At 48.2% G+C, this 27809-nt stretch overlaps 1 protein-coding gene and 2 long non-coding RNA genes across 7 annotated transcripts in view; 2 read left to right on the top strand and 1 right to left on the bottom strand.

Moving 5' to 3' along the window:
- Window positions 1-21939, top strand: part of LOC115298888 — a 380495-nt gene extending 358556 nt beyond the window's left edge. Inside the window, exons 5-8 of the long non-coding RNA XR_003911884.1 lie at window positions 15889-15962; window positions 18277-18361; window positions 19817-20769; window positions 21690-21939. This is a non-coding gene — a long non-coding RNA (uncharacterized LOC115298888). The remainder of the gene's footprint in view (window positions 1-15888; window positions 15963-18276; window positions 18362-19816; window positions 20770-21689) is intronic.
- The window catches only part of XYLT1 (xylosyltransferase 1), a 291549-nt gene continuing 280323 nt past the window's right edge, over window positions 16584-27809 (bottom strand). For 3 of the 5 annotated variants that reach the window (XM_029948070.1, XM_029948067.1, XM_029948069.1), the window contains 4 exons: window positions 26550-26883; window positions 21136-21305; window positions 18183-18345; window positions 16584-17687 (listed from right to left, as the gene is read on the bottom strand). In XM_029948070.1, the coding sequence (XP_029803930.1) occupies window positions 17377-17687; window positions 18183-18345; window positions 21136-21305; window positions 26550-26883 (978 nt within the window). In that variant the 3' untranslated portion in view covers window positions 16584-17376. The remainder of the gene's footprint in view (window positions 17688-18182; window positions 18346-21135; window positions 21306-26549; window positions 26884-27809) is intronic. The other 2 variants (XM_029948068.1, XM_029948071.1) reach the window with 2 other exon arrangements.
- LOC115298892 lies at window positions 24476-26046 on the top strand. The gene is made up of 3 exons (XR_003911892.1): window positions 24476-24735; window positions 24852-24985; window positions 25350-26046. It is a non-coding gene; the product is annotated as an uncharacterized LOC115298892 (long non-coding RNA).

The raw sequence follows: 27809 nt of genomic DNA, 5'->3' as shown, positions 1-27809 counted from the left end.
CTTGTTATGCACTCTGCACCTGTGAGTACTGCTGTATTAAAGGAGGTTCATACACTGTCCAGGGCCTGGCCGTTGAGGAAGTGTTTTCTGAAGAGTGTCCCTTGGTCTCTCTTGTTGTGACTTTGGTTGTTTTATTTCCCATCGTAGTGATGTTTTGGACTCTCCACCATGTCTGCATTGGCTTGTTCCTTCAGTAGCCCTGGAAAGGAAAACAGAGACAGACAGGGAACGAGAACACACAAATGCACAAACAAATCAAACCAACCAGCAAACCAACAAAAATAATAATTAAAAAAAACCCCACAAAACCAAAGAACAGTCTAAAATCATAAAACCAGAAATCCCAGCTACAGATAAAGAGCAGGGTGGAGGCGGTGCTGATGGAAGAGCACATGCAAAGGGAGAAACGACAGGGGTGGGGAGAAAGAGAAAATGAACATTGACCAGTCAGACTAAAAGGCTTGAGAGAGAGAGAGAGAGAGAGAGAGAGAGAGAGAGAGCGAGCGAGAGCGAATGAAAGGAAAATAGGGAAGGAGGCAAGGAGAAAGAAGCAAAGTTAATGTTACCCAGAGAAACTATGTAGTCAGATTATTCTAGAGAAAGAGAAAGGAAGGTATGGAAGGAGGTGTAGAACATGCATCAAGAGGATGGATTAAAAATGTTTAAGCAAACGTATATCAAGAAAAACCAGCCCAGGGGAGGGGAGAGATACGAATGAGAAAAGGGAGAATATATCTGAATAACAAGTCTGGACCTAGAGTTAATCATGGCAGTGCAGCGGGGCTGGTCCCGTGGGGGTGGGCCGTCTGTTTCCGCAGCTTCCATCCGTCTCTCATTTAAAAAGCTCCCCGGCGCAGGTGGGCGTGGTTTGGTGTGTGTGTCGGGGGGTCCCGCCTCCACTGTGGGTCCCACGGACTAATCCCTGAGGGCCCGTCTTGGTGGTGGTGGGGAGATAAATGGCGACCCCCCAGTCCCTTCTCCTTGAACCAGGTGTCCCAAGTCACTCCTTTGGATGCGTTCTCACTGTGCCACAGGCGCAGCCAAGGTGGGCCGTCTCCTAGGCCTCATTCCCAGCTGCGTCCCAAGCTCTCACTCCATGGGCATTTATGATGCCACCTGAAATATAAACCCCTGAGCCATGGCACTTCAGATCAGGGGTCCAGTTCCTCCTGATGCTGGCTGCACCCCAGGGGCACTGCCTAACCGGAGGGAATTTCTTTTGTCCCATGGCTTGGGACTGGAGCATCCGGTCCAAAGAAAGCCCCCCAGTTAGAGGTGGGATCTCTCTCCGAGAGCCCTGAGGGTAGTGGTGGGGTGATGGGATCCCTCTCCGTCCCTGGCCGAGATTTTTCTCTTGTTCAGATACAGCCCTACATTTCCCCAGCCACTCTTTCTCTTCCCTTTGTCACTCCACAGAAGGGGAATCCCTCCCCTTGGTGCCTCTGTGTCCCAGCCCATTTTTATCTCCCCCAGTTCGCAGTCCCGCACCTATGAGGCTGTCTTCCTGGTACACTCCGTCTCCTTTCCTCCCAGACTCTTGGGGTTCAGAGCCCTTTGGCTTCAGCCCATCTTTGTTTGAGAGATGCAGGCAGGGAAGTACCGAGCCTCCTATTTCTTTGCCATGTTTTTTTGTCTGTCATTATCAAGATGACTTTGGTTATTTGGGGTTTTTTGTGGTTCTCTACAAATTTTAAGATTCTTTGCTCTAGATTTGTAAGATGTGCTAATGGTATTTTGATAGGGATCTCTTTAAATCTGTAGATTGTTTTGGGTAGTGTAGACTTTTTAACAATAACTATTCTTCCAGCCCACAGGTATGGAATGTCTTTCCATTTCTTTGTGTCATCTTTAATTTTTGTCACTGGTGTTTTATTTTATTTTATGGTTTTTTTAAATTAATTTTTGAGAGACAGAGAGAGTGTGAGCAGGGGAGGGTCAAGAAAAGAGGGAGACACAGAATCCAAAGCAGGCTCCAGGCTCTGAGCTGTCAGCACAGAGCCTGACCCAGGGCTCGAACCCACGAACTGTGAGATCATGTCCTGAGCTGAAACCGGATGTTTGACTGACTGAGCCACCCAGGCGCCCCTTCATTGGTGTTTTAGAGCTTTCAGAGTACAGGTCTTTGGCCTGTTTGGTTAAGCTTATCCCTAGGTATCTTATAATTTTTTTTTTTTTTTGAGAGAGAACACACGTGCATGAGTGGGGAAGGGGCAGAGGAAGAGAGGGAGAGGATCGGAAGCAGGCTCCACGCGTAGCGCCAAGTGCTGTGAGGAACTTGATCTTACGACCATGAGATCATGCCCTGAGCCAAAATCAAAAGTTGGATGCTTAACTGACTACACCACCCAGGTGTATCTACCTACTTTTAGAGCAATTGTAAATGTGACTATTTTCGTAATTTCTCTTCCTGAGCTTCATTATTAGTGTACAGAAAGCGAATTGATTTCTGCACATTGATTTTGTATCTTGCGACCTTCCTGAATTCATTTATCAGATGAAGTAGTTTTTAGTAGAGTCTTTAGGGCTTTCTATATATAGTGCCATGTTATTTGCATGTAGTCAAAGTTTTACTTCTTCCTTACCGAGTTGGATGTCTTTTGTTAATTTTTCTTGTCTGCTTGCTGTGGGTAGGACTTCCAGTACTGTGTTGAATAAACGTGGAGAGAGTGGACATCCTTGTCTTGTTCCTGACCTCAAGCAATAGAGCTCTCCATTTTCTTCATTATTGGTGATAATTTGCTATGGGTCAGTTTGTATGTGTCCTTAGTTATGTTGAGGTATGTTCTCTCTAAACCTACGTTGTTCAAGTTTTTTTTTTTTTTTATCACGAATGGATGTTGTACTTTGTCAGAGGCTGCTTCTGCATTTATTGAAATGATTACATGCTTTTTATACTTTATCTTATTAATGCGATGTTATCACATTGATTGATTTATAAATATGGAACAACTTTTGCAAACCAGGAAGAAATCCCACCTGGTCAGGGTGAATGATTTTTTTTTTTCTGGGCTAAAGTTAAATATTTATTTATTTATTTATTTATTCTTATTTATTTTTAAAGTTACATCCAAGTTAGTGTATCGTGCAATAATGATTTCAGGAGTAGGTTCCAGTGATTCATCTCCTGTGTGTAACACCCAGTGCTCATCCCAACAAGGGTCCTCCTTAATGCCCCTCACCATTTAGCCCATCCCCCGCCCCCAGCAGCCCTCAGTTTGTTCGCCATATTTAAGAGTGTCTTATGTTTTGTCCTCCTCGTTTTTATGTTATTTTTGCTTCCCTTCCCTTAAGTTCATCTGCTTTGTATCTTAAAGTCCTCATATGAGTCAAATCATATGATATTTGTCTTTCTTTGACTAATTTCGCTTAGCATAGTAACCTCTAGTTCCATCCACGTAGTTGCAAATGGCAAGCTTTCATTCTTTTTGATTGTCGAGTAATACTCCATGTATATGTACACCACATCTTCTTTATCCATTCATTCCTTGATGGACATTTGGGCTCTTTCCATACATTGGCTATTGTCAGTAGCACTGCTATAAACATTGGGGTGCATGTGCCCCTTTGAAACAGCACAACTGTGTCCCTTGGATCAATACCTAGTAGTGCAATTGCTGGGTCATAGGGTAGTTATATTTTTAATTTTTTGAGGAACCTCCATACTGTTTTCTACTGTGGCTCCACCAGTTTGGATTCCTCTAGCAGTGCAAAAGAGATCCTCTTTCTCTACATCCTCGCCAACATCTGATGTTGCCTGAGTTGTTAACGTTAGCCATTCTGACAGGTATGAGGTGACATCTCATTGTGGTTTTGGTTTGTATTTCCCTGATGATGAGTGATATTGACCATTTTTTCATGTGTCTGTTGGCCATCTGGATGTCTGTTTGGAGAAGTGTCTGTTCATGTCTTTTGGCTATTTCTTCACTGGATTATTTATTTTTTGGGTGTTGAGTTCAATTCTTTATAGATTTGGGGTACTAACTCTTTATCTGATAAGTCATTTGCAAATATCTTTTCCCATTTCGCCGGTTGCCTTTTAGTTTTGCTGATTGTTTCCTTTGCTGTACAGAAACTTTTTATCTTGATGAAGTCCCAGTAGTTCATTTTTGCTCTTGTTTCCCTCACCTCCAGAGACGTGTTGAGTAAGAAGTTGATGTGGCAGAGGTCAGAGAGGCTTTTGCCAGCTGTTTCTCTAGGCATTTGTTGGCTTCCTGTCTTCAATTTAGGTCTTTCATCCATTCTGAGCTTATTTTTCTGGATGGTGTAAGAAAGTGGTCCAGGTTCATTTTTCTGCATGTCGCTGTCCAGTTTTCCCAGCACCACCTGCTGAAGAGACTGTCTTTATTCCATTGGATATTCTTCCCAGCTTCGTCAAAGATGAGTTGGCCAAACATTTGTGGGTCCAGTTCTGGGTTCTTTTTTCTGTTCCATTGATCTGAGTGTTTTTATGCCATTACCATACTGTTTTGATGATTACAGCTTTGTAATACAGCTTGAAGTCTGGAATTACGATGCCTCCAGCTTTGGTTTTCTTTTTCAGGATTGCTTTGGCTATTTGGGTATTTTTTTTTTGTGTGTGTGGTTCTATGCAAATTTTAGGATTGTTCTAGGTCTATGAAGAATGCTTGTATATTTTGACAGGGATTGCATTGAATGTGTAGGTTGCTTTGGGTAATAGTGACATTTTAACAATATTTGTTTTTCTAATCCAGGAACATGGAGTATTTTTACATTTTTTGTGTCTTCAATTTGTTTCATAAGCTTTCTATAGTTTTCAGTGTATAGATTTTAAACCTCTTTGGTTAAGTTTATTCCTAGGTATTTTATGGTTTTCAGTGTAGTTGTAAATGGGATCGATTCCTTGATTTCTCTGTTGCTTCATTATTGGTGTATAGGACTGCAGCCTATTTCTGTGCAATAATTTTATAACCTGTGAATTTGCTGAATTAATGGATCAGTTCTAGCAGTTTTTGGTGGAATCTTGGGTTTTCCATATAGAGTATCATGTTTTCTTATGAAGAATGAGAGTTTGATTTCCTTCTTGTTGATTTGGATGCCTCTCTTCCTTTGTGTTGTCTGACTGCTTAGGCTAGAACTTCCAATACTATGTTGAATAACAGTGGTGAGAATGGACATCCCTGTAGTGTTCCTGACCCTAAGGGGAAAACCCTTAGTTTTTCCCCATTGAGGATGATATTAGCAGTGGCTCTTTCTTATATGGCTTTTATGATCTTGAGGTATGATACTTCCATCCCTACTTTTTTAAGGGTTTTTATCAAGAAAGGATGCTGTGTTTTTGTCTAATGCTTTCTCTGCATCTCTTGAGAGGATATATGATTCTTGTCCTTTATTTTTATTGATGTGAAGTATCATATTGATTGTTTTGTGGGTATTGAACCAACCTTGCATCCCAAGTATAAATCTCATTTGGTCATGGTGAATACTTCTTTTAGTGAATTGTTGGATCCAGTTGGCTAGTACCTTGTTAAGGATTTTTTGCATCCATATTCATCAGGGAAATTGGTCTTTTTAGTGGGGTCTTTGGATTTGGAATGAAGGTAATGCTGGCTTCACAGAGTGAGGTTGGAAGTTTTGCTTTCATTTCTAATTTTTGGAACAGCTTCAAAGGAATAGGTGTTAATTCTTCTTTAAATATTTGATAGAATTTCCCTGAAAAACCATGCAGCCCTGGACTCTTATTTTTTGGGAGATTTTTGATTGCTAATTTGATTTCTTTACTGGTTAAGGGCTGTTCAAATTTTCTGTTTCTTTGTGTTTAGGTTTTGGTAGTTTATATGTGTCTAGGAATTTGTCCATTTCTTCCCGATTGCCCATCTTACTGGCATAAAATTGCTTATAATATTCTCTTATTGTGTTTCTGCTGTGTTGGTTGTGATCTCTCCTCTTTTATTCTTGATGTCATTTATTTGGGTCCTTTCCTTTTTCTTTTGATCAAACAGGCTAAGGGTTTATCAATTTTGTTACAAAGAACCAGCTCCTGGTTTCATTGATCATTGTGTGTTTTGTTTTTATTTTTGTTATGATAGCATTGATTTCTGCTCTAACCTTTATATTTCCTGTCCTCTGCTGGCTTTGGGTTTTATTTGCTGTTCTATTCCCAGCTCTTTAAGGTGTAAGGTTAGGTTGTGTATCTGAGACCTTTTATCCTTCTTTAGGGAGGCCTGGATTGCTAAATACTTACCTCATATGACCCCCTTTGCTGTGTCTCAGAGGTTTTGGGCTGTGGTGTTATATTCATTGGCTTCCACATACTTTTAAATTTCCTCTTTAACTTACTGGTTAGCCCATGTTTTGTTGAGTAGGATATTCCTTAATCTCCAAGTGTTTGTTGTCTTTCCAAATTTTATCTTGTAGTTGATTTGAAGTTTCATAGCATTGTGGTCTGAAAATATGCATGGCATAATCTCGATCTTTTTGTACTCATTGAGGGCTGATATTTGTCCCAGTATGTGATCTATTCTGAAAAATGTTCCATGTGCACTTGAGAAGAATGTGCACTCTGATGCTTTAGGAGAAAATGTTCTGAATGTATCTGTTAAGTCCATCTGGTCCAGTGTGTCATTGAAAATCATGGTTTCCTTGTTGATTTTCTGTTTAGGTGATCTGTCCTTTGCTGTAAGTAGGGTGTTGAAGTCCCCTACTATTATGGTATTGTTAATGAGTTTCTGTATGTCATATTTTTGGTATGTTTGTGATTGGTTCATATATTTGGGTGCTCGACATTTGGATCATAGGTGTTTACAGTTGTTAGATCTTCTTGGTGGATAGACCCCTTAATTATGTTATAATCCCATTCTTCATCTCTTGTTACAGTCTTTATTTTAAAATCTAGGTTTTCTGATATAAGTATCACTGCTCTGGCTTTCTTTTGGTGACTTATGGTTCTCCATACCCTTACTTTCGATCTGAACGTGACTTTATGTCTAAAACGGGTCTCTTGTAAACAGCACATAGGTGTATCTTGCTTTCTTCTCCATTTTGTTACTCTCAGTCTTTGGAGTGTTTAGCCCATTGACATTTAGAGTAAGAACTGAAAGATATGAATGTATTGCTACAGTATTCCGTGTAGAGTTAGAGTTTTTGGTGATGTTCTCTGAGCCTCTCTAGCCTGTATTGCTTTGGGTCTTTTTTGTTATTTGTTTTGTTTTTGTCTTCTGTCCCCTCAGAGAGTTGCCCTTAAAATTTCTTGCTGGTCTAGTTTAGTGGTCATGAACTGTTTTAGTTTTTGTGTATCTGGGAAAATTTTTATCCCTCCTTCTTTGTTGAATGACAGCCTTGCTGGATAAGTAATTCTTGGCTACATAGTTTTCCATTTTAGCACATGGACTATATCCTGCCACTCCTTTCTGTCCTGCCAAGTTTCTGTGGATAGGTCTGCTGTGAATCTGATCTGTGTTCTTGTCAGTTAAGGGCTTTCTTCCCTTGATGCACGGATGATACTTTCCTTGCCTAAGGATTTGGTGAATTTGACTATGATATACGTTGTTGAGGGTCAGTTTTTGTTGAATCTAATGGGAGTTATCTGTTCTTCCTGGATTTTGATATCTGTGTCTTTCTCCAGGTTAGAAAAGGTTTCTGCTATGATTTGCTCACATAAGCTCTCTACCCCTTTCTCTCTCTTTCATCTTTAAGACCCCTAATTATTCAGATATTATTCCTTTTTAATGAGTCAATGAGTTCTCTAATTCTTATATTGTGCTCTTTTGCCTTAGTTTGCCTCCTTTTTTTTCCTGCTTCATTATTCTCCATGTTTGTCCTCTGTATTGCTGATTCACTGCTCTGCTTCATCCATTCTTGCCACCGTGGTAGGCATCTGAGATTGCAGTTCAATTGTAGCATTTTAAATTTTGTCCTGAGTAGATTTTACTTGTTTTATCTCTGTAGAAAGGGGTTCTGTGCTTTTTTCAACCCCAGCTAAGTATTCTTAATATCATGATTCTAAATTCTGGCTCAGACATCTTGCTTGTTGGTTCAGTCATCTTGCTTGTTGGTTCAGTCTGGTTCAGTCTATCTGTGTTAAGTCCCTGGCTGTTATTTCCTCCTGATGTTTATTTTGGGGTGAATCCTTTCATTTTGTCATTTTGAAGGAAGAGAAAGAATTAATAAAACAAAAATTTTTTAAATTAAAAACCTTAAAAATTAAAAACAACACAAGAAATCAATAAAGGATGCTAGCTCCTAGGAGTGTTTGGTTTGATTGTTGAACGAAGCTTGATAGAATAGAGAAAAAGGGAAAGAGAAGAAAAAAAAGGAAAAAGAAAACATTTGAAAACTTATAAAAGTAAATACAGTAAAGGGGAATAAAATGAAATGATGAGTGTAAAGTAAAACTCGAACAATTTACAGAAATGTAAAAAAAAAATTGCAGAAAAAATTAAGTCTTTTTAAAAACTGAAAGTAAAAATACTTTTTTTCTCTTTCTGTGTTCACGAATAAGAAAATGTTGAATAGATGGATCAACAGACAGAATGAAATATGACTGAAATTACATCCAGTTTCCCACTTAAGTCAAAATATGAAACACTTTATAGTCAGTAAACTACACAGGTGGAGAGATTTGTGGTGTTCCTCTAGAGCAAGGTGGCCCCGTTGGGCAGGGCTTGGTGCAGTGTCTCCATTCTCCAGTAGATGGCATTGCTTATTTGACTGGGGTGGATCATTGTGCACATGTATGTGCATGCGTGGGGGAGAGAGGTGAAAATGGTGTCACCGAGCTACCCTTTCTCTAGTATCAGAACTCTGTGCTCTGGCTGACCAGCAGTCAAGTACCCCTCCTTTGTCTCTGGTTTCTGTCCACTCCCCCATTCTACACTGTCCGTGACCAAGCCGTCGACCTGCCAGGTGACACCTCCCTCCTGAATTTATGTCAAATGGGGCTGTGTTTCCAAACCCCTCACTTCTAAGGGCCCTGCAGCTTTGACCCACTCAGACCCTCTGGGGGAGGGTGTCACCAAGCAATGGCCAGGTTCTGGCCTGCCCCTGGTATGTTCCTGTGACGGTGCCATTGCCAATACCCAGAGACTGTGGCCAGATGCCAGGCCACCCCAGAAGAAGGTCATGGGATGATAGACCAGCAGTGTTTCAGGGATTATGGTGAATTAGAACACCCGTCTGCCCCCAGGCTTCACTCTTAACGTCCTTGTTCCAACACCAGTGAATGTGTCTGTTCTCTGGGGTCCACTGGGACCTTTGCCTGTGTCAAGACTGCATAGCTTCACCAAATGTCTTCCCAGCAGGGAAAATGCCTCTCCCCATGTGGTCCGTTGACCTCATGGACCTCACAGTCTGTTCCTGGGGATTGACCCTCCCTACTAGAGCTACACCAAGTTCCAACTGTGGAGTTCCAGACTCTGTGCTCCCCTGTTTATAGTGTCTTAATGGAATTTAAACCCTCTCCTTTGTCCTTCCTCCTTTTTTTGTTTTTGTTTTGTTTTGTTCAGTCCCTTGGAGTCCATTTCTCCCTTTTTTATTCTCTCCACTCTTTGTCTTCCTCTCCGGCTGCTTTTTTTTGAGGGGGGGTGCTTTTCCTGTACTCTCTCCATGTCTCTGTTCTCTCTCTACAAGCAAAAACATCTCCTTATCCTCCACAGTCTCTCTCTCCCCCAGTTCACCTCTCTGTGCCGCGTACCTGCCCAGCTCTGTGGCTGAAGTTGTGCAGACTGTTGTTGATCCTCAAATTAGTTTGCTAGATGTGCAAGGTGGTTTGGTGTTGATCTAACTGCATTTCAGGGACAAGAGAGGGAAACACAAAAGTTCCATGCTGCTCTGCCTTCTTGGTCCCTCATCAAATGTTGTTGTTGTTGTTTTTTTAATGTATTGTTGGATTTGTTTTGCTTATATTTTGTTGCAGATTAATAAAATATTATTTTGGGCAGAGTGCAAGGGGGGAGGGGCAGAGAGATGGATGGATGATCCAAAGTTGGCTCTGCACTGACAGGCTGATGGCATCGAGTCCATGCGGGCTTGAACTCACAAACTGTGAGATCATGACCAGAGGCAAAGTTGGACACTCAACCTACTGAGTCACCCAGATGTTCTAAGATTTTTGCATCTATGTTCACCAGAGAAATTGGCCTGTAGTTCTCTTATTTAGTGGTATCATTACCTGCTTTTGGTACTGGGTTATACTGACCTCATGGTTATGAATTTGAAAGTTTTCCTTTTCTTTTTTTGGAATAATTTGAGAAGGATTAGTATTAGCTTTCTAATTAGAATTAGAATTCACCTATTCTGGACTTTTGTTTCTTGGCAGTGTTTATCAATTCATTCTCCTTGCTGGTAATAGTGTGTTCAAATATTCTATTTCTTCCTCTTTCAGTTTTGGTAGGTTACATGTCTGTAGGAATTTGTCCAGTTTGTTTGCATATACTTTTTCATAATATTTTCTTAAAGTTGTTTGTGTTCTGTTGTGTTGGTTGTTATTTCTCCTCTTTTATTTATGATTTTGTTTGAGTCCTTTCTCTTGCTCCTTTTTCCCCCCTTTTTGATCTGTCTGGCTAGAGCATTATCAATTATATTGATCTTTTCAGAGTAGTAGTTCTGGGTTTCATCAATCTGTTTATTTTTTTATAAAATATCTATAATATTTATATCTGATCTAATCTTTACTTCCTGGTTTTGCTGGTTGTGTGCTTTTTCTTTTTCTAGCTCCTTTATGTGTAAGGATAGTTTGAGATTTTTCTTCTTGAATTAGGCCTGTATTGCTATAAAGTTCCCCTGTTAGAACTGCTTTCGCTATATCACAGAGGTTTTTCCTTTTGTTTCCATTTACTTGGTGATTTCTTCTTTTATTTCCTGGTTGACCCATTGATTGTTTAGTAGTATGTTTTTTGACCTCCATGTATTTGTGGTCTTTCCAAAAAATTTTTTTGATTGACTTGTAATTTCATAATGTTGTGGTTAGAAAATATGCATGATGTAATTTTGATTTTTTTTTGAATTTGTTGAGCTTTATTTTGTGCCCTAATATGTGATCTATTTTGGAGAATGTTTTGTGTGCACTAGAAAAGAATTTGTATTTTGTTTTAGAATGGAATGTTCTGAATATATTTGCTAAATCAATTTAATTTAATTGGTCATTCAAGTCCACTGTTTCCTTGTTTGTTTTATTTGTTTGGGTGATCTATCTTGTTATGTAAGTGGGTTGTTAAAATACTCTATTATTATGTGTTGTTATTGATTAGTTCCTTTATGTTGTTTTATGTTTTTGGGTGCTCATAGGTGTGGGCATAAATATTTATAATTGTTACATATTTTTGTTGGATTGTCTCCTTAATGATTATATAGTTTTGTCTTTTCTTACTGCCTTTGTTTTAAAGTCTATTTTCTCCCGTATAAATATTGTTACTCTGGCTTTGTTTTGACATCCATTTGCATGATAAATGTTTTTACATCCCCTCACTGTCCATCTGCAGTGTGTCTTTAGGTCCAAAATGACTCTCTTATAGGCTGCATCTAGAGGAGTCTTATTTACCTACTCTGACGTTGTGTGTCTTAATCCGTCACCACTGTCTTTTGATTGGAGTGTTTAATCCATTTACATTCACAGTAATTACTGATGTATACTTCCTGGCATTTTGTTAATTGTTTTATGGTTTCTGTAGTTTTTCTCTGACCCTTTCTTCTCGTGTGCTCTCCCATGGTTTGCTCGTTTTCTTTTGTGACATACTTGAATTTTTTCATTGTTTGCATATGTATTACTGGCTTTAATTTGTGGTTACCATTAGGTTTGTGTACAACATCGGCATACACCAGTCTATTGTAAGTTGATAGTCACTTAAGTTCAAACCCCTTCTTCACTCCTCTCCCCTGTGTTTAACGTTTATCACGTCATAGTTTACATCCTTTTGTGAATCCCTCGACTGATTTTTTTTTTTTTTTTTGCTATAGGAATACTTATCCTTACTGCTTTTGTGTGTCTACCTTTCATACATTCATTTCACTTACGGTCTTTCCATTCAGAAAGTCCCCATTCATATTTCTTGAAGGGCTGGTTTAGTGGTCATGAACTCTGTCAGTTTTGGTTTGAGACGCTTTCTCTTTCTTCATATTCTGACTGACAGCCTTGCTTGATAAAGTATGTTTGGCTGTAGGTTTTGCCTTTTAGCACTTGTATTTATCATGCCATTCTCTTGAGGCCTCTAAGGTTTATGCTGAAAAATCTGATAGCCTTATGGGTTTTCCCTTTTATGTAACAGTTTCTTTTCTCTTGCTGCTTTTAAAATGTTTCTGTAGCACAGTTTTTTTTTTGCCATTTTCCTTTTTTGTTTTTTTTTAATATTTATTTTTGAGAGAGTGCACAGGAATGTGGGAGTGGGGGAAGGGCAGAGAGAGAAGGAGACAGAGAATCCTGTCAGTGCAGAGCCCAAAGTGGGGCTCACACTCACGAACCAAGAGATTGTGACCTGAGGCAAGTCAAGAGTCAGACGCTTGAAGCTTGAACCGACTGGGCCACCCGGCGCCCCTTGCCATCTTCACTCTTGGTGTGGCCCTCCTTTGGTTGATTTTGTTGGGGGATCTCTTTGCCTCTTAGACATGGATTGGTTTCCTTTCCTAGATTTGGGGAGTTTTCATCTATTATTTCCTCAAATAAATGTTCTGCCCTCTTTCTTTCTGAAGTCCTTCTGGGATCCCTAAAATGTGAACATTTTGCTTGACGGAGCTGCTGTGTTCCCTAAGCCTATTCTTGTTTTGCATAGTTCTTTTTTTCTTATTCAGCGTGATTACTTTGCATTACTGTCCATTATATCATTTCTCTGCTTCTTCCAGCCTGCTATTTATCCATCAAGTGTATTTTTAATTTCACTTAATGTTCTTAATCTCCGATTAGCTACTTTTTACGTTTTCTCTCTGCTAAGGGTCTCGGTGATTTCCTCCTCTTTTCTCAAGTCCGGTGAGTATCTTTATGACGCACACTTAACATGCCCAATAGGGGATTTAATTTTTATATTTTTCACTTAGGTCTCTTGCCGTGGTTTTGTTCCGTTCTTCCATTTGTGATACAGCTTTCTTGCCCCTCATTTTGCCTGATCCTCTGCTTCTCTGTGTTAGCAACGTCCGCTACGTTTCATGCTCTTGAGAGTGGTGGGTGGAGGTGCGCTTTTAACTCCGCGGGGCCGGTCGCCTGCAGGGGGTGGGCAGCCTCCCTGGCGGCCGGGTCTCTGGGCTGTATGTTGATGACCAGCAGGGGAGGTAAATGGTTCCTGCCAGCTTCTTTGTTCCTGGAGAAGTCCCTCGGGGACCCTGAGACCAGTAACTAACTCTCCCTCCTGATGGCCTGGGTGCCCTGTAAGCTGCTGCTTCTAGGCCGACAGCAGGCTGTTTGTGGTGCGCTTTAAGGACCGGGACTCGGGTGCCTGTCGCCCTCAGGGCTCGCTCAGAGCGGAGCCTGCTGGTTTTTGCTGATTTTTAAGGTTTGCCTGGAAGCTTTAGGTCCAGCTGCATGTACGCACTCAAAAAATTCGGCCCCTCTGGTTTTTAAAGCCAAATGCTGTGGGGATTTCCCCGTCCCTTGCAGGCTCCCTGGTGTGATAGACTTTCTCACCCCTCTCCGTGCCTCTCCCTCCCTCTGGACGTCAGATCCCTGGGGCTTCGGGTCCCACTGAGTCCTCGCCCTTCCCACCCTCGTTGATGTGGCCCCTTCTCTCCACATTAGTTGTGGCGTTTGTTCGGCAAGTCTTTGCTCCTTTCCTGGGTGTTGACTCCGATGTGAGTTCGCTAGTGTACTCGGGACGAAGTGAGTTTAGAGTTCTCTTACTCTGTCTTCCCTCAGAAGTCTCCCATCAAGTGTATTTTTAATTCCACTTACTGTTTTCTTCATCTCTGGTTGGTTCTTCTCTCTGTTTTAAACTTTGATAAGGGTCGCAATGAGGTCCTCCACTCTTGAGTCCGGTGAGTGTCTTTATGACCAACTCGTGATCCAGCGGATTTCTTATCTCCGGTTCATTTAGCCCTCCTGCTGTGATTTTGTTCTTTCATTCAGGACATATTCTTCTTTCTCCTCATCTAGCCTAACTTTCCGTGTGTGTTCCTCGGTGCGAGCAAAGTCGGCGAGGTCTCTCGCTCCTGGCAGTGGTGGCCTTATGAGGGCGAGGTCCTGGCGTGCCCTGCAGTGGGTCCAGTGTCCCCTGTTCACCGGAGCCTGGGGCTTCAGGGGCACCTGGTGCTCCTGTGTGTGTTGCGGGTGCCCCGTCGCTGTGGCTAGGTCCCCCTGGCCTTCCATCCGGGCGTCTGCGATGGCTCGTCGCCTGCTGTGGGCGGGGTTTGCTCCCTGTGGCGGTGGTGGGCGGGGCGGGGCTGCCTGGGACGCGCTTGCCGGAGAGGAAGGAGCAGATCCACAGGCAGCTTTCCTTGTGTCTTCCCCTAGAAGCCTTCGTTGGCGGACGACTGCTTCCTCCTGCCCACTTCTTGGGTTAGTTGGACTGCTTTATGTGTTATCTTTCCCTGTCCCTGGGGGAGGAGTCACCTTGGAGGCGTGGTGGTGGCCCCTGTTGGGGCTGCTTGCGTACTGCCAGGCTTGTGGCCCAGTTTGGATGGGCTCTGGCCAAGAGCTTATGGGTGGGGGGAGGACGGGGGGGTGGTGGCAAGGTCTGTGAGCGGCTGGTCCTCGGCAGGAGGACGGAAGTGCACCTGTGAGGAGGGGGCAGATCCGCCAAAGCACGCGGTGGGGCATATGGTGCAGTCAGGTTAGGTAGTGGATGTGGGCACGGCGCTCGTTCCCGCACGTGGCCGTGTGTGTGTGCAGGGCCGGGGGAGGGACATGGTGGCCTCGTTCCTGGAGTTTCCCAGTGCTCTCTGTCCGTCTGGGACAAGCTCTTTGTAAATCACTCTCCCTTTCTGCACACCCCAGGCCTTTTTCAAACTCTGCGTCTATTTCTGTGTCTCCAGGGGCTGTTCTTTCTCTTTAAGGGTGGAGACTTAGTTTCCTATCACCCTATCACCTTCCAGCTCTCCCAGAGCTGAACTTGATTTTGAAAGTTATGGATGTTAAACCACACTGATTTTAAGACTTCTTGAAGTTAGGCCTCTGTGGTTTTCAAAGTCAAGTGTTAGAGGGATTCATCTTGCCAGTGCAGGTCCCCCATGTCTCAGGTGCCTGGGGGTCCCTGCGTCCTGCAGATGCCCCATGGGTCCCTTCTGCCCCCCGCCATGTCTCCTGCTCATGACCTCAACTCCACATTTAGCTGTGGACAGTCTGTTCTGCCAGAGTTAGGATTGTGTTCTGGGTTTTTTTTTTTTCCCCTCTTTTAATTTATTTAGAGAGAGAGCATGTGCGTGAGTAGGGAAGGAGCAAAAAGAGAGAGAGCGAGTGAGTGCGCATCCCAAGCAGGCTCCCTGTGCCCTGCAGAGCCCAACACGGGGTTGGATCTCACCAACCCATGAGATGATGACTTGAGCCAAAAATCCAGAGTCTATGTTCAGCTGACTGAACCACCTAGGTGCCCTGTGCGTCTGGGTTATTTATACTGACCTGGGTGTTAGCTCCGGCTCTCAGTGGGGCCTTAGGCTCCTCCTCCTCTGTCCCTCCTCCCAGGAAGTCCTGGATGGGGCCTCATTTAATGTGGTCAGTGCATGCCATCCAGGACCCCTTACCCCCACTCCACGGTCACCGTCTCCAGCCTCTTTTATTCCGGCTGTGCAGTCCTGTCTGGGCCTCAGTGGCACTCCGTCCTTGCCCACGGCCTCCAGGAGCCACATAGAGACTTGGTAACGAGGCCAGCCCCAGAAAACCAGCCCTCCTGACCACTGCGAAGGCCTCACTGTGGCACAGGGAACCTTGGTCCTGACCATGATGCCAGTAGTATCTTGTATCTTTCTAGCTTCAAGCGAATCATTTCATTTACCAGAATTTCTATCTTTTCCTTGCAGAATGAAGGGGCTGAAATCTGGGCTTTGCCAGAAGAATATCTGAGTTGCCCTTCCCGGAGGAGTTAGGAGATGAGGTAAGACTGCGTGCTGTAACACATTCTCTGCGGCGCAACACCACACTCATGTCGTGTCCTAATCAGGAGTCTGAAAGGGCTGGTCAGGTGGCATCCACATGACCATCGGGTGCAGTGCCTTCCATACTGTAAGCCTGCCTGCCTGCCTGGAAGTTGGGGGCTTTGTGAAGGTTCCAAGAATGAGCAGAGGGACCCATCAATGCTCCAGATCTAGAGGAGTCAAAACATTCGAGCCGGAAGTTTGTTGGGGCAGGTCTGGAAATGCCATATGCCCCTCCACCCATTTCACTGGCCAGAAGTTGGGCCACACGTACGCACGGGGAAGTCTGGGAAATGTCATCCGGATGTGCTGCACAGCCAGCCTAGCAGGTGGAGAAGTCTGCCTGGCACTTTAAATGGCACCTTCTCCTTGCTTAACAAGCTCGGCCTCGGCCTGGAGAATCCTGTCCTGTGAGTCGTGTCATCGCGGGCCGGCAGGCGCACTGAGGAGTGCCGCCAGCGGGCCAGGCCTGCCCGCAGGGGCCCCGCATTCCCTCCAGGGGGCGCCCCTCTGGGCTTGCAGTCCGGTGACCGCCAGAGCAGCGGATCTGGGGGAAGAGAAGCCACGCAGACACTGTTCCGTAAAGACAGTATTTTTTTTTTTAATTTTAAAATTCTGCATCTGAAAACACAGTATGACAGAAAGCATCTCTCTACACCTGCAGTGTTTTTGGTATGATACAGTATTTAATACATCCACGGTTTTCTGCAAAAAATTTTGCTTTGTCAGACAGAAACAAACTCCCTAGACAAAAAAATACAGCTAAGGCACAATTTTCTTGTTATTTTTCTGCTAAATGAAAAGACAGAAAAGGTGCAAAAATGGGCGGGTAGTGCAATCATTTCCGAGAATCACTGTCTACGTCGAGGAAAAAAGCGTTCGGATGATTGGAATTTTGATAACTGGTCAATTTCAGATAGTTCAATATCTCTTAAAATACTCCTTTAAATAAATAGCAAAATATCTACATCTTTCAGTTGTGGGCCATTGGAATTTTTTTTAAACTGTATTTACAGATTTTTTAAATCAATACATTACAAAATATTTCTGTACAGTTTTATGCATATCATGATCTATAACAAAATAGTTATTTTTAAAAACTATATCACCACATGTCTTTGAAAAAAAATGCGGGGGACAGTAATAACTTATCATGAGGCCTCTAAAAAAATACCCAGACGCACGCCATTGACAACGTAAGCTTACAAAGGAAAGAGACTGCGGACGGACTCTAAGGACGCTGCGCTCCATTCCAGTAAATGTCCTGTGAAACCCTAGGGTTGTCTTTGGCCTCCAACAAAGCCTGGAATGACAGAAGGCGGACGTGTGATCCCTTCGAGAACACGACCCATCCGCTGGGAATATTTAATGCTCTCACTTTCCAGGCAGGAAGGATGAAGAGAGAAACTCTCCTGATTTACCCTTGAACGAAGGACCGCAAGTCGCCACGCCGTGGTGGGGGAGGGGAGGGCACGTCCGCGTCAACACCCGAGCCTTCGAGCCTCCGTTTCCCCCACGGCGGCAACGGGAGAGCGCGCGTCTCTCAAAGATGACATTTAGAAGCCGTTTCTGTGGCATCTGCCGCCTACAGATGGGCAGCCTCGGGCTCACGCGGTTGCCACCAAAGCTTCCGGATGCTGCTGCTTCCCGGATGGTGGTGGGAGGTGGACGGAGCGGGCAATCAGCTTTCCAAAAATAATTTTAAGGCCACATTTCAAAAAGGAGAAACCTAAGGCTTTTGGGGGTGGGGGGAGGACACTGAGGGATGGCGGTGCAAGGGGCAGAACCTGCTTTTCCTGGGGGCCCCGTGGGCGGGGGCCACTTTCTCCCTGCGTGGGGCTTGGCGAAGACAGAACCAAAGACAACATGAGGGGGCGACACAGGTGGCGCAGGAAAGCCCTCAGTCTAGGGTCTGTAAAGTATCTTTGCAAAGTAAAACAAAATACTTCGGAGACACAGAGGGAAACAGAGACAGGGAGAGAATTTGCATAGATTGTACATTCAGCCCGAGCAGATTTGGGACCCCTCACCACTTCTCCCCCAGGTAAACTCAGCAGACACAATGAGGTAGCGCCTGGGGTGGACCCATGGGCACAGTAAGGTAACTGAGGCAAAGAGGGCATCCCGTGCGCAAGCAGGGCTTCCCGAACGTGGGACCGCTGGACAACCCCCCGGCCAACCTGTCACCCGTCCCCTCTGCCTGGGCCGGCTGGGCCTCCTGAGGTCGAAGGGGGCAGCCGTCGAGGTCTCCAAATTCCTTCCTTTTATTGTTAGCACCATCTTGGGACCAGGACAGCCGAGCCAGCCTTTCTCCTGGGACCCTGCTCTGCCGGACCGTCTCGCCTGGTTGGAATGACTGGTAAGAGGTTCGTGTTTTCTTCAGAGTGACTGGTGCAAGGAGCTCGAATTTTTGCCCCTTCTGCAGGGTGGCTCCTTCCCTCCTCCCCCCGGGCACTGCCTAACCTCGTCCTAAACCCTCTCCCGACAGCGGAGGCGGCCGGCGGTGCCCACACTCTCCAACAAAACACAGCCTCGCCGCTACTTAAAAATCAGATGTCCTAGGACTTCCTGACCCCCTGGGAAGAGTGCAGCCACGATGCTGTCTTGTCAGGGTCTGGGACCCCACCACACAGCCTGGCTCCGACCGGGGGCAGCCCGCAGCCCTCCATGCCTCTACTGGGCACCTTGCTCACAAAGAGGTCCAGGTTCCAGCTGGTATCCCTGCACCGGCATCTGGGGCCTGGGTTGTTCTCTCTGAATGCGCTGACTTTTTAAGAGTTAAATGACTGTGGGGAAATGAAGTCCAAAGGATGCCTTGATCTGACCACCCTTGGGACACAGGGGGGCGGGGCACTGCTCACGTCCTGGCTGGATCCCATGGGTCAGGCCGGCTGGGAAGTGGCACGGGGCACCCCAGCCTCCTGAGTGAGTGACGTCAGGGGCCGGGTCAGGGCTGCACGCCATGCGCTGCCAACGGTGCCGAGGCTTCCTGGGGCTCGAGATTAGGTCACTTAGACTAAAAGAGTTCGACTAGTACTGTGTCCCCTGGGCCCACATCACCTTTCCTCAAATCCTCCTAGACTTTTATTCCCTGACCCAAGAAACAGAGGTTATAAAGAGACACTTGGTGTGACTCCCTGGAGTCCCAAATTCCTTGCAGGGAGGAGGCCAGGGATGGTGCCTCCACCGGCTTTGCCCCTCCCTGCTTGTTCTGGGGGGGTGGGGTGCAGGCCTCTGGCCCCCTAGAGTTGGCACGTGCAGACTTGCAGCAAGCCTGGGCTTTCTGAGCAACACCCTCTAGGGCCCGGCCACCGCTGGTAACAGTGGCTAACTCCCAGCTCCGTCCCCCCACTCCCCTTCTTTCTAAACTTGATCTTCCTCCTTCCCAGGCTTGGAAGGAGCCGGGTTCCCTCTGTCAGCTGGTCAGATCCCAGGCTCTGCAGCGGGTCCTCCCCCCACCCCGAGTCAGGGGCCTGTCCCTATGCCTTCAGGGGGTAGAGGGGTGGCTCAGAGGACTGGAGGCCCAGCCCAGGCCCCCACCCTGCCTGAGAAAGAGGAGGGCTCCAGTGTCCCCAGATGCTGGGGTACACATGCTCCTGCTAGTGTCCAGCACCCCTGCCTTCCTCTGAGGACGCGGAGAACACAGAGGGGCAGACACCGGCCTCGCGTGACTGAAGGCAGCTTCAGTTAGAGAAAGAACGTAACTGACGAGCTGACGAGCTGCAAACGCAGTCCCTACTAATTAGTCATGGACTAAAACATATAAATAATAAATACTGAAAGTGTCCCTCTTCCCGCCCCTCCGTGCCCACAGGACACCCGGCCTGGCGGGCACTCCGCTACCTTCACACCACGCGGCACAGAGCTCGGGTTTCTGGCGACTCCAGCACTTGGAATAACACTGTTGTTCAGGTCGTAGCCAATCGCGCTGTCACGCGGCGACTCACGGGAGGAAGGGCACCGCATTCAACACCGAATCTGAACTGCTGCTTCCTGGCTGTGGAAAGTCTGGTCCGTTCCCTACAGCACCGGGGGCTTGGGAGGGGGCGGGAGTGCCCAGACCGTAGAGCCGAAGGGCTCGGGCAGGGGCGGGTATTGCTCAGCTGTGCCGCTCAGGAGCTGGCTCCCAGCACTCTTTGAGGTTCATGGCCGTGGTCCCCAGAGTTCCCGCGGACCAGGAACCATGAGGTCATGCTCAGTCTCCTGGGAGATTTGCTGCGTAGAAGCATCCCCCCTGGTCCACCACCACGTGTGGCAGCACCGAGGGAGGCTGCCCCGGAACCCCGGATGAGGGGCCTCACACTTGGGGAACCTCGGCCATGTTCCATCAAAGGGCTGTCCTGCTTCGCTAGTGACTGAGGATAATCTCTCCCCACCCTCCCCGACCAGGGCTGGCGGAGGGCTTGGTCGGTCTCCCTCTCCGCCCAGGAACAGCAAGATGAGAGTAGGGCTGGAGATCAAGCACACGGTCGGGCAGTGCTTTTCCAACTGGCTGTTGCAGAGCCCTTGGGTCAGGACCGGGACTTTAGGATGTGCCCCCTGGCAGAGGGGCCGGTCAGGGGGGTTCCGCTTGGAGAGTCTCGCCCTGCCAGCTTCAACCAGAGCAGCCTGGCTTTCAACCCCATGCTGACCTTCCTGCCTCCAACTGCGCTTCGTAAACAAAAGTCTGCTGCTCAAAATAAAAGTTTGAGAATCACTTGTCTGGGGGACGGGGTCACTGGAAGGGACGACAAGGAACCTGCAGGCTTTGAGGATCAACCAAAAGAGGTAAGACCACGGTGGCGCGGGGACAGAGCAGTCCTCACCCCCAGCTGCCAGTCTGCCCAGTGCAGGTTGTCGGCAGAAACTGCTTTGACGGCCACTTCTCCCTCATTCTGTAGCCAGGAGAGCCCCTCTCACGAAAGACACTCCTCCCCAGGCACCACTGGCCCTCGGGCTGCTTTCCCTTTGAGATCTGCTGTGGCTCACGCGTGCCCAGTGCTACCTGAGCCGGCCGTCAGGTTTGACAGCGCCCAGCTCGGCCTTGGGGTCGGGGCTGAAGGAGCTCCAGGCCGTCTGGCTGCAGGTCTGCATGACGGGGCAGGCTGTGGGGCCCGTGGTGCAGACGTCCACGGCGGCCCACATCCCACCTACCAGCGAGTCCAGCCAGCGCTCCAGGCCCGCGCCGGTCATGGCCGCGTTCCTCCGTGCCTGCTCCACCTGGGCGGGGCTGACGGGCAGACTGAGGACGGGGTTCAGGCTCTGGAAACTCTGCTCCATGTAGGCGTTGCGCAGGGGCCCGCTGTGCAGCTTCAGGGCGGCCTCTGGAAGCCAAAGGGGTGGCATGGTCAGCGGGTCTCAGAGCAGGGGCCTGCCGGGGGCCCTGCACGGTGCGGGCCAAGCTCCTGAAAGGTCTCAGCAGCCCCCACCCCACAGCCGAGAAACCTTTATGCAGGGCACGGTCCTGTCCTCGGTCCCTCACAGAGCAGCCCCTGTAGGCCCCACGTTCATGCCACACCTATTCGTTACACACCTACCTGCAAGGGATTCCTTCCTTCCCGTGATAAAGATCCATTAGTGCTGGGGCCCCTGGCTGGCTCAGTCAGGGGAGCGACCCGCTCTTGGTGAGATCGAGTCCCGCAGCAGCAGGCCCTGGGGTGGCAGCGTGAAGCCTGCGTGGGACTCTCCCCTCTCTCTCTCTCGCTCAGACATTAACAAAAAAGCTGTAAGTGCCGAGCTCCAACCGAGGTGGGAGAAGGAACCGGAGAATCAAGACTGAGACCCAGTAGAGGACAGCGAGGACAGCAACCAAGCCCGGCACGGTCATTTCAGTCAGCAGCAAGCAGCACTGCGGGACTAAGCTGGGTGTGACTGCGGGCAAGGGGTGGGCACACTGCCCCTCGGGCCAGGTCAGGCCCACCATGTATTGCTGTAAATAAAGCTTCAGCAGCACCCGGCTCTGCCTCGTCTGCGGCTAATTCTGTGCTTCCGCAGCGCAGCGGAGGAGAGACGGAGACCGTCTGTGGCACGTTCTGACTGTCTAGCCCTTTACAGTCAAAGCCTGCTGCCCCGGGGGTTAGAGAGGGACAAGGGTATTTAGGTGGGCAAGGGACACCACGCGGAGGTGACATCTGACCGGAGTGCTGGTTAATGAGAAGGCCGCAGCCACATGCAGTGCAGGGGAAAGAGAATTCTGAGCCGAGGCAACAGGGAGCACAAGGGCTCATTAAAGGCCTTTCTGCAAATCACACAGGTAATGAGAGTCTGAGCGGGGGTTTGAACCCAGGTCTGTCGACCTCAACTGGCCCTCCTAACAGCCCTGCTTGGCCGAACACCAGTGCGTCTTGCATGAGCACACACGCAGCAGGCGGTGTCCGGGTCTGAAGCCCCGTGGCCCACAGCCCTGGCGAGAGGGATTCCGATTCCAACACGAGGGGCCTGCTTGCCTGGACAATAAACTAGGTACTTTACCTAGGCCCTTTTGTGAGGATTAAAAGTGTTGACTTCTTTTAAGTGCTTAACACGGCCCCTTGTATCAATATCCAAACTATATAAAGAACTTCTACAACTCAACACCAAAAAAATTAATCCAACTAGGAATGGGCAGAAGACATCCAGGTGGCCAACGGACACAGGCGAAGATGCTCAACATCACTCATCCTCGCACAAATGCAAATCAAAACCTCAGGGAGGTGTCACCTCACCCCGTCAGAATGGCTAACAGAAAACACCACTGTTGACGGGGACACGGAGGAGAAGGCAGCCTCACACACTACTGGTGGGACCGCCAGCCGGGGGGGGGGGGCAGCAGTACGGAGGGTCCTCATAGAGCCACACCCCCCAGTCCAGCAATCACACCGGCAGGTAGCTACGAACGCACTCGTTCCAAAACGTCCGTGCACCCCGGTGTTCACAGCAGCCACAGCACGGAAGCAGCCGGAGGGCGGGAGGCAGAGTGGGCACACGCAGTGGAATAGGAGTCACAGGAAACAACGAAATCTTGCCCTTGGCAACAACGGGGATAGAACTGGGGATAGAACTAGACAGTATAAAGCTAAGTGAAGTCAGTCAGAGAAAGAGCAATACCATATGATTTCCCTCATAGGTGGACTTTAAGACAAAAAGGAAAACCAACACAAACAGCAGACAGAACATACTGGTGGTTTCCGGAGGTGAGGGGGGCGGGGCTTAGTGCACTAGGTGAAGGGGACTGAGAGTTCACTTCCGGAGGGGAGCGCTGGGTAATGTATAGATTTGCTGAATCACTGCGTTGTGCACTGGAAACTATAGGATACCACTTATGGACTTGAATAAACAAAACGGGGCACGCGCGTGCGCTCCCACAAGGCGTCCACTGCGTGAAGACTAGCTGGGTCACTGGGCTGGGGTTATTAGGACACAATCCTCTTAAACGCACACAGCCGTAGGACTGGTGGTCTCACCCCCATTTTACAGATGGGGACCAGGCGGTGGACTGTCATATGAAAGCCAATCTTTCAAAGACTTGGTTTCCCCATCTGTAAACTGGATTCTCATCGCTGCACCAGATAGACCCCCAGGGCTGACAAGAGGCTCAGGTGCAAGTTCATATACTCTGCAAAGAGTAAAGGAACACGTCAGACTGGAGGCCAGGGCTCCTTCCCAGGGCTGAGAGATGGGGAGGCGAAGTGCACACCTCGGGCTCAAGGAAAGCCACCAGATGTTTTTATTTTGGAGAGGTTCCCTCTTGTTGACCATTTTATTGCCAAATACGAGACTAGATATTTAAAACACACGGCCAGTGGTTCTGGTGAGCTTTGTTTTAGCAAACCGGCTCTTGCCCTGGCTGAGATGGCCTGGGTTCTAAGAAATAACCGTTTTCCATTTGCCTGACAGTGGCTGTCCCCTCACCACCAGGAGAGCTCCTAACCCACCAGCTGTTTTCTAATATATGTGGCCCATGAGTGAGGTCCAAGTTGGGGGAAGAAATACCAGACACCTGCAACTAGTAGGATTCACAGCCTGCCTTGACTGACACACAAGAAAATCCTTCCCGCCTTCCTTCCTTCCCTCCCTCCAGAAGCAGAGGGGCTGGGCTCCAAGGGCGACACGAGCCTGCATCAACACGTCTCCCGTCTTGCTCTGAGTTACTTAGGCAGGACCTAAGTGTTTATGAACCCGGCCCCCGCCCGCCTCTGCCTGACGCTGGCAGACACGGCCGGGAGCTCCTGGACCCCCGGCCGGAGAACAAAGCCTCCCTCCAGCAGGTCCCGATCTGTCCACCGGAGCCGGCGGTGGGGAGATCGCTGGACGGACCGAGGGCAGGGCATGCGAAGCGGAAAGAGCAGCCAACAGGCGTCTGAGCACCAGGAGCCCAATACTGTGGGGGACGCAGGAAACCCTCATGAAAAACGTGTGCCTGGGGAAATGCTATTACAGCATCAGCCCGTGATGCTCGCCTCTATCATTAAATTTTCCTCAATTCCACCTCATCAGATTTCTTGAGATTACCAGGGATGCTTCAAGAGCAAATTACTCTTGATGAGTCATTTTACAAACTGCATTGCTCCCACCTTCGTGCTCCTGTCACCGGAACATCATTCACAGACACAGTTACTGACGGTGGGGGTGGGGTGAGATGACCCCAGGCTCATCCTGGGCCAGAAACTCTGAGGAGGAAAAAACTGGAAAAATCTGGACCCAGTGAATGGCCCCAGGCTATTTTACAGGGGTGAGGCGGTAGATTCAGGACCGCTCCGTTCTTGCATCCAACAGGTGTGTGGTTTTGGCTTCTGGGCTTCTGATCTGTTAGATGTAGACCAACAGTTTCAAATACCGAGAGACCCAGAAATCCTATTTCTCAGAATCTACTTTTTTGGATGTATCTGCAGGGGCGCAGACAAGTTTAGACCCAAGGATCTTTGCCGTGACACGTGTACCACCACCACCACCACCGGGAGGTGTGAGCCCACCCGTGGGGGAGAAGGTGGAGTGTGGGTCCCTCCCGCGGGATGCGAGGCAGCGGGTAGGTAGCTTTATATACACGGGCTCAAAGTCCAAAGAGCCACTTTCATTACAAAGTGTGTCACCCCATTTTCAAAAACCAGCTGTGTGTTTGTGAGTTATTTTCTGTGTCTCTGCTTTAGAAGCCTCGAGATGAACACCGAAGTGCTGGCTGTGGTGACTCTGGGAGGCGGGATGAGTGGGGGGCGGGGGGGGGGGGGAGATGTTCCCCGTGATTGCGGGAGGAGGAAGGAACAGAAAAGAAAAAGTAAACTCTCTGGGTAAGAAAAGAAAAAGGCGGCGGGCACGTTAGGAGTCGGACATCCCTCTCCGTGCTCGGCGGGAACCCCCGTCCTGATTTCCTATTACGACTCGTTTTCTCACAGCTTTTTAGGGACAGAGAACCCTGAAGTCATGTAGTGGTGGCTTGGCTTGCTTTTGAACTTGAAGTGTGTGCCCTCTAATTAGGACTCTTCTGTGGTATTTGCCCGTCAACGTGGTGTTGCAGAGACTGATCGGGACCAGCGCACAGAGCGGAGCTCCGCTGTCTGAACGCGCCCGCGGGGTCTGCGCTCTCACCGGGGGCGCCGGGACTCCCCGTCTGCTGCCACGATGGACAATTCTGCTCTACTCCTGCCCGGGTCTGGACGGCACACACCTTGGGCTGGGACTTCTGGGCAGTAGGAGGCCTGTGTCCAGCTACACTCGGACATGCTGCGCCATTTTCTAGACCGGTTTTATCACTGTGCCCTCCCGCCGACCCCAGCGCTACAGTCGGCCATCGTGCTCCAACCCTCTGCCATATGATACTGTCTAACTTTTGAACATTTCCCAACACAGCGGCAGGAAGTGGGATCTCTTGCTGCTTTTAATTTGCATTGCTCTCAGTATTCACAACGCTGAGCATCTTTCTGCATGCGTGTGGGCCATTTATGCCCTGTCTAGTTCCCCCCGCCACTTTGTAGCAAAGGCCAGCAATCCTTTTCTCTAAAGAGCCAGATTGCCCATTTTTGTGGATCTGTGGGCTGCCGTTGTAGTCCCAAGGAAGCCATAAACAATATGTAGATGAATGGGTGTGGCTGTGTCCCAATAAAACTTTATTTAAAAAACAGGAAGTGGGCCAGATTTGGTCCCGGGCTTGTGGTTTCATTTATGGGATTTCTTTATATATGCTGAATGTACTTTTTTTTTATATGTAGCAAATTTTTTTTTTTACTAGATGTAGTGTCTTTTCATCTAGTATATCATATTTTTGATGAAAAGTATTTCCTATTGTAATAATTATTTTTAAACAGTGAGTAAGATTTGCTGAAACTGTCTGCCTGGGTTTACTTCCCATTTTAAATATGATCAGGGCTTTCTGGGAGTCCAGTGAGAGAGCATCTAATAATTAGGTACCTGATCCACAGATGATGTCATCTCAGTGAGCACACAGAAAATTAGGAGATTCTCTTTGCAGAGCAGAGAGCTCGGGTCTCCAAGGCAGCCCACATGCCCCACATCTGAGCAGCCCTGTCTGCCGCCGGGGAAGGCCCAAGAGCCCCCCCGGGATGGCATATCCCCCCAGAGACACGAGGGGCACTCACCTGGTTTGATGGGCTGCCTATTTGAGAAGGTCAGAGGAGCCACGAGGAATTTGGTCTCTGCAACTGGCACCCAGTGGTGAAGGATTTTCACTGTCCAGACCCCCGGCCTCAGGGGCAAGTTCAGAGGGGGCTTGTAGTGCGTGAATTCGGCAGTGGACTCAATCAGGATGTCGTAGGTGGCTGCGATGATGTTGACGGGATCCACCCAGATGACGGTCACGGTGACATTGGGGCCCTTCCCCCATTTCTGCATGCCCACCGGCTCATCCATGGGCCCCAGGAGACCCCCAAAGTTGCGGAAAAGCCGCTCCTTGGCATCCCAGTCGGTGCCGACCTGAAACAAGAGAAGAGTCCTGAAATCATGGAGCCTGACTTAGGATACAGGATCCCAGAAAGGCCTCTGATCCTTGTTGGGCTTCATATACCCATTTTACAGATGATGAAAGGCAAGCCCCCAGTAGGGCACAGGTTCAAGACTGCACAAGTGGCAGTAAGCAGAAAAGTTGAGATTTGGACCCGGGCTGTGGTCTGTTCATTGAAGCCCGTGCCTCCGGTGCCTCCTGCAGGGGAGGAAACACGGAGCACACAGGGAACGAGCCCCTGCCTGGGGCAGGCCGTCCGAGAACACATGCACCCCCCGCTCAGCGGGTGCGGTGTTTCCGCCCTGCCTCTCCGTCTCCCAGAGCAGGCACGCCCGTTGAGTATGATGTTCCGAACACGGTCGGAGCTCAGCTTTCCGAGCTGCTCCAGCACAAGCTGCGAAAAAGGAGCGTCGCTCGGCCTCGCCCGTCGCTGGCAGGAGCTCCCGGGGCTTTCCTAGGGAGAGACAGCGGTGGCCTCCCTCACGCACTCGGAGCTGGACCTTAGGGCTGTGCGAGGTGGCTGTGACACCCATCCTTCCTGCCAGCCCGCTGGTGTCTCTGTGGCTCTGACTTGCCAGGGGCCTGCTCTTGGCTTCCCTCCTTGCACTTCTGCCTCCTGCCATTTACTCTGGAGCCGGTCGCCAGGAAGAGCCTGAGAACCGGCCCCTCACGAGCCCCTGGGGCTCGCTCCGCCAGGCTTCCCGGTTCTTGGCGCACAGCAGGTGTCTGTGTCTGGCTACTATCTATCCAATCAATGAGTGACCGAGTTCACAAAGAACCGAATGAACTACACAGACCCCTGGTACTGAGCTGTTACTATTTCAAATCTACTTCAATGAGGGGTCTTCTGCTCCCCCAGGGGGTTGTGTTTTTGAAGACCCAGCACATGGGCACGCTG

This window comes from Suricata suricatta, chromosome 8 (assembly GCF_006229205.1).
Source record: "Suricata suricatta isolate VVHF042 chromosome 8, meerkat_22Aug2017_6uvM2_HiC, whole genome shotgun sequence".
NCBI lineage: Eukaryota > Metazoa > Chordata > Mammalia > Carnivora > Herpestidae > Suricata > Suricata suricatta.
Note: the sequence above shows the minus strand (reverse complement) of the source record. Positions and strands in the feature narration are given on the sequence as shown.